This window comes from Cupressus sempervirens, chromosome 2, assembly GCF_028749045.1.
Source record: "Cupressus sempervirens isolate cs-2001-9-10 chromosome 2, ASM2874904v1, whole genome shotgun sequence".
Lineage (NCBI taxonomy): Eukaryota > Viridiplantae > Streptophyta > Pinopsida > Cupressales > Cupressaceae > Cupressus > Cupressus sempervirens.
Window position 1 is genome coordinate 32,198,741 of NC_143119.1, and position 12,647 is coordinate 32,211,387.

At 39.4% G+C, this 12,647-nt stretch overlaps 1 protein-coding gene across 12 annotated transcripts in view; it reads left to right on the forward strand.

Moving 5' to 3' along the window:
- The window catches only part of LOC149570935 (uncharacterized), a 281,257-nt gene that overhangs the window by 107,250 nt on the left and 161,360 nt on the right, over positions 1–12,647 (forward strand). For all 12 annotated transcript variants that reach the window (XM_089812482.1, XM_089812484.1, XM_089812492.1 and 9 more), the window contains one exon: positions 6,121–6,209. In XM_089812482.1, coding sequence (XP_089668608.1) covers positions 6,121–6,209 — 89 coding nt within the window. The remainder of the gene's footprint in view (positions 1–6,120; positions 6,210–12,647) is intronic.

Consider the following 12,647-nt stretch of genomic DNA (forward strand, 5'->3'; position numbering starts at 1 on the left):
CTCAAGATCAAAGATATATGGAGGAGACAAAACTCAAAGACACAGATATATATAAGATTTCCTTTTCTTTTTGTATTGATTTTCCTTTGAAAATGCTTACAATACTGATAGAGACTCAAAAATAACTTAGAACTTGACAATTGATACTCAATACTCACTATATTCTGGAGTATACAGAACTGATTACATCCATATAATTACCAAAATTGGGTGGACTTAAAAAAGGCATAAAACATGAAGATTCTATAGATTACCCACTTTATTCCACATCTTGGGAATCCTTATATAGAGGATTGCAACAAGCTTTGGATGGGAGGGCAGGTGTCAAAAACTATCCGGTCCAAACAAAAAGCAAAAAACTTTTTAAAAGTTACATTAATACATTCTTTGCAGTTGGAGAATAGATAGGAAAGCAGGTGCATAAAGTAGATGTCATTTATGGCAAGAGCCTTTGCTTTAATTGTTGTGTCCTCTTCTATCTCCTTTTGTCTTTTCGTAGCAGCTTCATAGTTGTATCTGTCTAATCATCCTCCTGGGATGGTAGAGCCTTGATGTTTGCAATCAATTCCCAAATGACCAAATCTGATTTTACTTCCGGCCAAGTAGCATCCCTTACTGCATTTAATTCTTCTACACATTTATTCCACTTAGAATTGGTAATAGCTTTCACATATCCTGAGGCTTTACTGATATCTAATTCTATTCTAAAAAGGAAATCAACCAAATCATATGCAGCATTTATATCAGTCTCATTATTAGAATATGCCAAAAACTTTGGATATCTCAAAATATCTTCAAAAGAAGGAGACCATTCCTCCCAATCCTTAAGATCTCCATTACTATCTATTATACTAGGAATGAAAATTGGTATTCCCGCAGCAATCAACTTCATTTTTCCTTGGATTAATTGCAACTTTCCTATGAAGAAACCATGCAACTACCTTACCCTATTTATCATTTTTCTAGTATTAATGATTACCAACTTGGGTAAATCCTTTTTCTGGGGTAGTAGAGGGACCAAATTATCGAAGAATTGAGCATAGGGCCCCCAAATTGTGAATAGAGAGGCTAAAATGTCTAAGCCTCTGAGCATCTGTATTCAGCTCCCTTCAAGCTTATGTAGCTGCTGTGCACAATTTATGAAAGAATTTGTAAGGCACCAATTTTGTGCATGAGGAAATTCTGCATTGTCTTTATCTCCACTTCCTTAGCACCATCCCATTCATCAATATTCATATGTTGGGCCTTCCCTACAACTGCAATCTCAGCTTCAGTCTGAGTTTCTCTATCCTTTACCTCAATAACAGGTCTGATTATGACCCTTAAGCTCCTTATTTCTTCTTCCATGTCAGCAATTTTCTTTTCCAGGACATAAGTCCTCTTCAACTGTTCTTCATATTTTTTCCTAGCATCAATGGATATACTATAGTTTGTGTATAATTGTTCTTGCAATGTATCTATTTTGCTCTTCCCCATTAATGATGCTGTATTCACCAAATTGTGAATTTGGTCACTGGATACAGTGAAAACATTCCAAAAATTCACATTTCCCTGAGGGGATTCCTTTATTTCCATAAGAGTTGGTTTATTATCATCACGAGGCATGCTCCATGTTGCCATTGTTTTGCTGTCTATGTTGAATTGAGAGCCTTGCAACTCACCAGTGATATTAGTTTCTTCAAAAGAGACTGATCTTTCCTGTTTCCTAATCTGATCCAACATAAAAGAGGAAGTAAGTTCCCAACCAGGAAAGAGCAACATTCCACTTCTTGTTACTAATTCTCTTGCCTCCTCAACTGTGAGATTCTCACTGTTGGGATCATAATCTTGCAACCTTCGCACTAGTTCTGCAATTTTTTCAGGTGAATCCCCATGTTGCAACTGCAGGGCAAGTTCATTCTATTTTACTTTATGAAGGAATGACTTAAATTCGTTAGAATTTACAAATTGGTCATCCTTAGTGAACTCTTCTGCCTGAATTATTCTTTCATTCAACATTTGGATTTGCAATTCAATCATGTTGGGGATCTTCTCATGCTCACCTACCTATTTGATTAGAAAATTGTGTCTAATTGTATCAAAGAATTTTGATCCTTGAGGTATAATTTGCACTGCCTTTCCTTTGAGCTTATCAGCTCTCTTGTTGATCATCTTCAACCTCTACAGTTATAACATCCTCCTGTTGAGGAGGTGGAGATTCTGCTCTATCTCTGAATTCTGTAGGGACTTGAGTCATTAGCTCATCAAAATTATCTAGGCACTTATTGTATCTATCAAGGTATGGCACATCATGGTGGAAACTTTTGAATGACGGGTCTGTAGCCTTCATGGCTTCTTCTATCTTCATTATCTTTTTCTAGTTTAGAGTCCTCTCCCTACACACCTCTATTTGCAGGCAGTTCATGATGCAATCTTCTTCCTAGATTGGTTTGCTGCTAGGAAGGGTGTACTTCCTCATTTGTTTAAGAGCAGTTCTCACCAAATCATTTGGGTCATAGGTCCTAGCTGGGGCAGAGAGAAGTTTGAATTCAGCTAAACACTGATCTATTTCATCTATGGCATCTTTCCCTATTAGGAAATCACCTATTTTTGTATTTCTAGCTACAAAGGAGCCTTTCCAGACAGCAGGGCCTAGATACTCTCTATTCATCATTAATAGTTGCTAGAAGAATTCTACCTGGCCTTAGGGACATACCTAGGTAATACATGGGGAGGCTGAGGACAACCAAATACTCTTATAATTGAAAAGTTTTCAAATAAAAACAAACTATCCCAATCATGGCTAGGTACCTTATCCTCATTTGGGCAGGTAGATGGTCTAATTAACATTCTTACCCCTTTAGGTACTCTTTCATTTATATCTATTAACATGTTCATGATTGGAAATACAAAATCATTATAGAAAGCAATAGTACTAGCATAGGGATAAAACCTTTGCCAGAAGTGAGTCCATAATTGCATAGGTAGGGTTTCTCCATTCTCCTCAGTAGCCTCGATGAAGTCTGGACTAATGCGCCCTATATTCATGAAGAGGATGATGTGCATTGACAATGAATAATGGAAAAACTTGAAGTTTCCCATGTCCCCCTTCTAAGTTGCCTCAATTTTCTCATTCATTCTATCAATGATGTATTCCAAAAAATCATAACAAACATTATGATTTGGATCCTAGATATCCAATGCCATGATATATACATAACCTAGGGCATTCATGGTACCATCGACTCCCAGTACCTTCTCAATCCCAAAGATGGTGTATCTGAAATATTTCTAGAAGAATTCCAATGGCATTAGTTCCCCTACCTTCTTAGGTAGGTCTCCCGTTTCTTTCTTTGATTTGGGAATGTGCCTCCTCATGACAGTTCCAGTGACGAAACTTTTGGAAGTCTTGAAGGTCTCATTCATTTTTTCTTTCTCAATTTTCTTCGTGAGAGGCCCCCCTAGGTCAAAAACCTCAGCAAAGTTCTCCCTATCCAATCTGCAGAGGACACTCATATCTTTTCTGTGAAAGGCCTTGGTAGTCGGATTATAAGACTTAATCAGTGCTTTCACCAAATCAACATCAATTATCACCTCTAGCGTTTTTAATTTTGCCATGTTACTGATCCATGGGTTATAGATTGGAGACTTTCAATACCTATTTTGATGAAAATACTAGAATAACTCATTCTCGTTGGTCTCAGGCACAATGGCATCCTTGCAGAGGGAGTATACATCTCTGAAGACATGGGCATTCAGAGTTTGAGCATGTGAGGACCCCAGGAGAAAATACACCCACTCCTCTGCATATAAAGTTGCCAACTTTGGCTTCACTTGCTTTGTGGCCTGTGAAGATTCGTCCACATCAACTTGTGCTATCATCTTTCCTTCCTCTTGTGCCATGATCTCTATAACTGAAGATTTTGGAACAATATCTATCAATACTGGCTCCGAGAACTCTGAAATTTTGGCAAATTCTTGGCCCTCAAATTCTTGTTTCTGACTTATGCAAAATACTGTAACTGAGGAATTCGTTACATCAACCTCTTAATGGAGATAAAAGATAACAAAAGAGCATTTATGTCTCTTAATGTCAACATGCATGGGAAATCTCAAAATTTGCAAAGTGCAAAGCCATGACATGTACAACCAACCATTTAATTCTTTAATGCATGCTTTTGACAGGACATAATCTTTGAAATCATAATAGGGCTTCCAACAACCATTTTTCACTTATCATTTCCTCCTTACGACCAGGCGACCGCAACATCTTACCTTTTTCCGCTGCTTTGCGGTCTATTCTCTGTTGTTGACAACTAACTGCGCGATCATAGGTTCTGATCCTTCATTTTGCTTCAATCATGCGGTCACCACCTTATTTTAGCATCTAATCTTAACATCAGCGACCCTAAGATCACCATCAGTTCATGAAGTTGCGGCATCGCGCATAGTTAAGCTTTTAAAAATTTACTCTTACGACCTAGTGACTCTTACATTTAGCTTTAACTTTTACTACATCACATGGTCACGGTCAAACTTCCTTTCATATCTACTGACTACACGACCAAGCGATCAAACCCTTTCTAACTATCTTTGCCGGATTGCTGAGTAAACAATTCTTATCCCTTTTGGTGATGTGACTGGGCGAACAAACACTTATGTATCTTTATAACAATGATCCTTGGCTCGCCACTTCTCTTACCAGTTCGCTGATATTGCAATTGCACAATTCAGCATTTCTTTTAAACCTTGCGCCATTTCGCGGTTAACCACAAACCTTTATTTACCAAGTGCCCCATTGAGCGATCAAAATAATCTCCTAGTCGCTGCCACATTTTGATAAAACACTTATCTAAGGTGACCGCAAGATCAAGGCAACCTTAATTGCTTCGCTCGGTCGCATCTAGGGAACAACTTTACCACCAACCCACTACGACTCAGAGATCAAAGGGAAAACTTGACTTCTTTGGGTCGCGCCCTTCCTTGCTGTAGTTTGATTAGGATCCTCGATCGTGCGACTAATCGTAGTCACATGGTCACATTTTTAAAACATAAGAGCCCTCATCAGAAGATAAAAAGATATAAAATAAGGCGCCATCTTTTAGGCACTTTGAATTATTTTTAAAATTTAAAGGTGTGGGCTTAAAAACAAGGTCATGCTTAGGGTAAAGCACATTCATGAAAATCTCAAAGAAACCTTAGGTGCCTGGCATAAATAAATTTCAAGATAAGGTATTCGCCAGGGGATAAAAACATATTGTCATTAACTCAAATTGCTCAAAGGTTTAGAACAATTTGGTGACACAACTTGGATAAAAAGGGCTATTGGAAGTAAGGGCTAACAAACTCAACACTAGAAACTTTCTAACATGCTTTTTGAGAAATATCTATTAATGTCATTATTATAATAATATAAACACTATTATATTAATGCAACTCAAATAATTAAGAGCTCATGCAATTATTACTTCATTAAGTGCAGGTGATGACCAATTGCTGAAGCCACCTACTGCACTGCTAAAAATAGCAACTGCCAATAATAGACTTACTAAAAATAGTAAGTTCACAATTGAGACGCCCAAAACACCTTGTCAGCTCATGAGGGTTGCTATGATGAGCTAACTCCATCAACTGTGTAGACCTACCAAAAACGGGAATATTATAACAAAGGCCATCAAAGGCCTGGTCAATATATTTGAGAGTCCCTTATTCTATTAAAATTAAATTCCTGAAAATAAAAGATAGTATAAAGATACAAGGAAGTGAGACTAAAGATAGAGTAAAGAATCAAGTGCAATCTTAAGGACAACATAAAGGTTATAGTCTTCATTACTCAATCCGGAAAGCGGGGACATTACAGTCTCACCTTCGACACCCTCAACTCACAATGTCTCACTCTCAACACATTTGGCTGGCACTATCTCACCCTCAGCTAGATAATAGACCTTGGAATGCGCCACTTATACAATTCTTTTATTTGGCAAAACAAATAGGAAATTGGACAAAAGTATATGGAATTAGGATTTTGCAATTTAATTTGGCATTAGAAGAAATTATTTTTATTTCTTTACTTTTGAGGGTTTTGGATTTACCTCTTTTGATCATCTCTTATTATACGGGCATTGTTTTTGGTTCAACTAGGTCACAGGACCATCTGGACAAATGACATGGATTCGTGATGGACCTAAAAGTCTCAATGCATGCAACATTAAAGAAGCTATTGATAATAGGTGATTTCTTTGTTGGATGCCTACTAATTTTGTTTATCTTTAGTTATATATTGGGAATATGAAGTCTAACACAATATCTTTACTTTTATTTTTGTAAGCATTTGCTACTTAATCATATTATGCCTTTTTCTATCACTTTATATGGTCATTCTTAGAGATTTGCATTAAAAAGTGTTTGAAATTTAATAGAATTGTTAATCCAAGTCAAGGTAAACCCATAAGTTAATGACATCGTTTTTTACTGTTCAATGTTTATTTTGAGACAAGTGAAAACATAATAGTATGTAAGATAAAACCACTTTTTAAATTGCAAGATGAAGCTCCTTGAGATCCAAACTACCTTTGACAAAATTATAGACAATGTACACATTGATTCACACTATACAATATGTTTTTAGAGAGATTTGCATAAATAAAATCATAGAAGCATAAAACTTCAAAAAATCTTGATTTATGCCATTTAAATAAAATCTACAGTCAAAAAGTCCTGGTTAATGTGATTATGATCATCCGATTTCTCAACTGCTTCTTTCTCACTTCCAATACATTTACAAATTCCAAAATTATCTTTCCTTCCTTATCCAAAGGAGATAATCTAGAAGTACTCACAAGATTCTCCCAGTAGCCTTCTAGAGACATGAAACATGGAAGATATTATGAATCTATGTATTAGGTGGCAACTCAAGCTTATATGCCATTTCTTCAATCCTCCTCGCTATTCTGTATGGAACATAAAACTTGGGTTCAAGCTTTTGTACGCCATTGTTCTTCAACGCCCTCTAGCTATATGGATGAAGGCCTAGAAATGCGATATCTCTAACCTCAAAAATCCTCTTTGTCCTGTGGCGATCAATATACATCCTTTTCTAATTTTGTACATGTTGGATATTATCTTTGAAAGGCCTAGGGGTCCTATAACCAATCCTTGGCTCAGGAAGCCCTATTGTCATCAAATGCCAAATTTTTGAAAGATAAAGGCTCATAACCATAGAGAGCACAAAAAAAGTAACATTCCAATAGTCATGTGATATGTAGAATTATAGCATCACTCATCAAGATACAACTAACTGACCCACGTCTTCAAGATACAACTAGAATTAAGGATAGTTTCAATGCCTTTAGTAGCAGAGTTAGTTTCAGTGGGACCACCACCACCATCGGCCGAGTTGACTTTACCTACAGTGTTACAGGAGGTTGGGAAGGGTAGACCTCAGAGGGAATTCCCAGGTGTTGAGTCACAAGGGGGAGTGCTCGGATAGGTAGAGACAGAGGAGAGAGAGCCACATAGACAGATGAAGATCTTAGGAGGTGGAGAGATGCTAGAGGAGGAGACAACACTAGAAAACATTGATGAGGCAGATTGTGTCATGTCCCCAAATTTTAATGTACTGTTTTCAATTAAACTAATTAATTAACTAGTCCCAAAGTTAAATAATATAAGGACCTTTAATTAACTAATATGGGGCCCAAGTTAATATTTGGATTTGTGGTTCCGATTGATTTAATATATCTTAGACCCATTTATATTTTAGTTTCTGTTGGTAATTGTTGCCGTCGACTATCTTTGTACACCTCGAAAAGGTTTTCCCCGACGGGTATTTAAGCATGGCTTGTAAGTAGTCGTAGATATGCATTCTGGATTATTTCTTTGTATTGCAAACTCTTGTTTAGGGTTCTCTATTGTTCGCCATTTCGGAAGTGAAAGATCTTCCGTATTTGGCTTGTGTAGTTTTGGTGGGATTCAACCCTCACCCTATTCCATTGCCTGTAATACTTTGCTCGGTTCTGGTAAGTCAGAGCACCATTTGTTGGCAAATCAAGAATTGAAGATTGTTTGTGTTTGGAGCTCGATTATTATTTACCATTATTGAATCTATACTTGGTAGCAAATTAATTGTCTATATGTATCCACTACTTGTGTATCTCAGATAGATGATAGCACACCATCTTCCCATACTTTCCCCTTCGGTCTCCAGACTATCTACCCCTTTGTACGACTAACTAACCTGTGCTCTCTCATCGTACGAACATTCTCTTCCCATCGTACGAACATTCTGTTTCCATCATACGGAAACACCCCATCTATCATACGACAGCCTCCTCTACCACTGTAGGCTCACACCTTTTGTTACCCTCTTCCGTACAAGTACTTGTAGACACCGTACAACCACTGTCTCTTCTTCTATGGGCTGTGTAAACATCGTATGACCATTGCAACAACTTCACCGTACGGTCCCTTTTTGGTACACTCCTTGTCCATATAGTCATCCTCAATAGTGATCCTTTGTACATCAGAGAAAGCAAAGGGCCAGAGGCTATTTGAGAACATTACAGTGGTATCAGAGCTTTGATGTTGTAGGCATTGGATACTGTACAGTACTGTTTGAGTTGCATCCAACTGGCATCTGGAGGTCAAGAACACTACAGTGGTATCAGAGCATAAATTGTTGGGAGCATCTCTGAAATTGTTTAGGAAAGTGGCCACGCAGAACGGGTAGTAGCTGTGTAGCATGGGCAATTGAGGCCGCACAGCACAGACTGTGATCGCGCAGCACAGGAGCATCTCCGAAATCGTTTGGGAAAGTGGCCGCATAGCATGGGCAGTGGCCATGCAACACGGGCAACCGAGGCCGCATAGCATGGGCTATGACTGCATAGCACGGGAGCATCTCTGAAACCATTCGGGAATATTATAGTGGTATTAGAGAGAATCATTAGAAGCATCTTCGAAACCATTTGAGAAAGTGCCCGTGTAGCATGGGCAGTAGCTGCGTAGCACGAGCTGTGACTGTGCAGTACGGGAACATCTCCTAAACCGTTCGGGAAATTTCTGAAACTTTTAGGAACATTACCGAAACCGTTGGAATATTATAGTGGTATCATAGTTGGTGATCTTGCCAACCTCCTGGGATGATTGAGAGATTTTGGCACTTGGATCACACTATTGCCCCAAACAGTGATGGAGAGTGGTGGTTGAAGGCACTACAAAGGATTGGCAAAGAGCTCAGTGAGGGTGTTGATCTTCCATTAGATATATTGGAAGTTTGTTTGTGTTAGGTGAACCGATTACCTTCAAGATTTATACAGAGAATCCTCTCGCCGATTAAGGAGGCCTTAAGTCAACCCAAGATTTTGAGACACCATGACAAGGATAAAAGATTGGCAGTTGCAGCATGTCTCAGTGAGGTTATGAGAATTTTGGCTCCTAAAGCACCGTATGATGATAATGCCGTGATAAAGATATTGCAATTGATAGTTACAACTTTCAGAGTCTCAAATGACTTCAATAGTGACCCTTTTGGTAGGAAAATCTACAATATTGGAGAATTGTGCAAATGTCAAAGTAAGTAACCTTCTGTTAGATCTTGAGTTGCAAAATTTGGTCCATGATATGTTTCATCAGTTCTTGGTCACCATCAAGGAAGATGATGATACTAAGATTTCTGTTGCTATGGAGAGTCTTATGATTTCGTGCATTGAAGAGATGGATGAGATATCCCAACCCATCACATCTATGTTATGGGCTGTTCGTAATTTAGAATGTATCCCCTCTATAGCAGCATATAGATTGGTCAGTAATGTTTTCAAACATTGTGAAGAAAAACTAATATCTCATTTGCACAAGTGGGAGAAATTGGATAACAACGATAAGGCTGATGCTTTACATGAGGAGAATGAAGGCATGATTACAAGGCCGCTCTAGGAGGATTTGCTAAATTTTTCTACTACACCAACATGGGGAAAACACCAATAAAATGAAGAGGTTGCTTGCACAGATCTTGTGAAGACATGGATGGATCAAGTTGTGCCCAAGGTTGTGCCTGTCACCAAGGCACTATTTGTTGAGGAAGTTAAGTTAGTTGCCGAAGTTGTGTCCATCATAGAAGCTGTACTTGTTGCCAAGGTTCTGTGTTTGTCACCGAAGCTATGTCCATCGTGGTCTTGTCCATCGCTGAGGTTGTATGTCTGTCCCCATCATTGTGTCTGTTACCATCGTGTTCATCATTGTCATGTTCGTCACCGACACCGAGTTTGTGTCCATTGTCGAGTTCGTGTCTGTTACCATCATCGTCTCTATCACCGTAGTGTCTGTCACCGACATTGAGTCGGTGTTCGTTGTTGAGTTCGTGTCCGTCACTGTCGTGTCCATCACCGACGACGAGTTTGTGTTCATCGTCGAGTTCATGTCTGTCACTGTCATGTCCACTGATGACGAGTATATCGTCGAGTTCGTGTTTGTCACTGTTGTTATATTTGTCACCATTGTGTCCATCACCGACGTGTCCCTCACTGACGTCGCGTCCGTGTTCATCATCGAGTTCGTGTCCGTCAATGTCGTGTCCATCACCTACACCGAGTTCGTGTCCATCACCGTTGTTGTGTTTGTCACTATCGTGTCCATCACTTTCATGTCTGTCACCAACATCAAGTTTGTGTCTGTAGTCGAGTTTGTGTCCCTCACTGACACCGAGTCCATCATCGAGTTCATGTTTGTCATCGTTGTCGTGTTTGTCACCATCATGTCCATCATCGATGTCGAGTTCATGTCTGTTACTATTGTGTCCATCATCGATGCCAAGTTTTTGTCCCTCGTCAAGTTCGTATTCGTCACCGTCGTGTCCGTCACTAACACTGAGTCCATGTCTGTTGTCGAGTTCATGTCCGTCACCATCGTTGTGTCCATTGTTGTCACTGTTGCCATATCCGTCATCGTCATTGTGTCCGTTGTCATCACCACTGCCTTGTCCATTGCCATGTCCGACACCGCAGTCATCATCTTCATTGTATCCATTGTCGTCACTGCAGCCTTGTCTATTGCCAAGTCCATCATCATGTTCGTTACTGTCGTTGCATCTGTCAACATCATTTTGTCTATCATCGACGTCAAATCTGTATCCATCATCAAGGGTGTATCCGTCATTGTAGTTGTATCCATCGATGACATCATGGTTATCTCCACCATCATTGTGGCTGCATTGGTCGCAATAGCTATGTTTGTTGCCATTGAGACATTGCTCACTTTCGAGGCTCTATCCATTATTGAGGCTTCAACCGAGGTTCTACATGCCATTGAGGTTTTATTTGGAGCTAAAATTTTGTTTATCGCTGAGGCACTCTCCATTGAGGTTTTCTCTGCTAAGGTTCCCTTTAATGTGGTACTCTTTACTGAGGCTCCCATCATTGCAACACCCTTCACAAAGCTCATATCACTAAGGTTTTCACAGTTGAGCTCTCCTTTGTTGGCATTCTCACCACTGGGTAATGTTCCCATTATAAAATAAATCATTTATCAAACTTTTGTAACAGGCCGATTGATTTAATATATCTTGGACCAATTTTTATTTCTATTTCCATAGTTTGTGTCACTGTCGGCTATCTTTGTACACCCTCAGAAAGTTTCCCAATGTGTATTTAAGCACGACTTGTAGGTAGTCTTTAATCATGCAATTTGGATTATTTCTTTGTACTGCGAATTCCAGTCGGGATTCTCTGTTGTTCGCCATTTTGGAGGTGAAAGATCTTCCCTACTTGGCTTTTCGGTTTTGGTGGGATTCGACCCTCACCCGATTCCGTCTGTGTATTGCTTGGCTCGGATTTGGCAAATCGGAGCATCATTTTCTATGTGGAATATTATTATTTGGTACAAGTGCGTATCTATTAAGTATTTGATTATTTGCAAGTTATTCTTGTTTTAATATATATTGCTTGCATTTGAGACAGCGTCACCAAACTTCTCCATTGTCCATCATCATCTTCATTTCACTGTTCGTCCTCTAGTCACCACACAGACATACAACCTCAACTGGTCTCACCTTCTTTATACATCCTTCCGACTCCCCTCTGTGCTACTGTACAAATATCATAATTCCGCACGGCCGTATGGCCTACTTGTCCCCTCCCCTCTCCATACTTCCATTATCCCTGCATTCACTGTACGACATCCTTGTGCCACCTTACGACCTAGTTACTCGACACCGTATGACATTTATGCGCTCGCACTCCCCACTGTACAGTCTCAATACTGTACAATGTGCAACCATTCCTATACAACCATTAATAGCCACTGTATGGCCAAGTGTAGGGTCCGTATGACCAACATTCCATCTATACAACGCTCCTTGTATAATCGCCTGGTCACACCATACGCCCCAGAACCATACAGCCTTCTGTTCCTCTGCACAAAGCAAAAGAAAAATCATTTTTTCCAAAGAAGACATCGGTAAGGATCATTACAGTGCTATCAGAGCTCTTCGATCCTGCCAACCTATGGATAGTGAATGAGAGTTTATAGCTGGAAGAGGACACATTCAGTTGATCGAATGGCTGCCGAACTGGAAACGACAACTGCTGAACTTGTGGCACTACTGAGGGAACTTGCTAGGAACCAGGCACAGATCACTGATACGCAACAACTCATGGAAAAGACTCTCAAGAAGT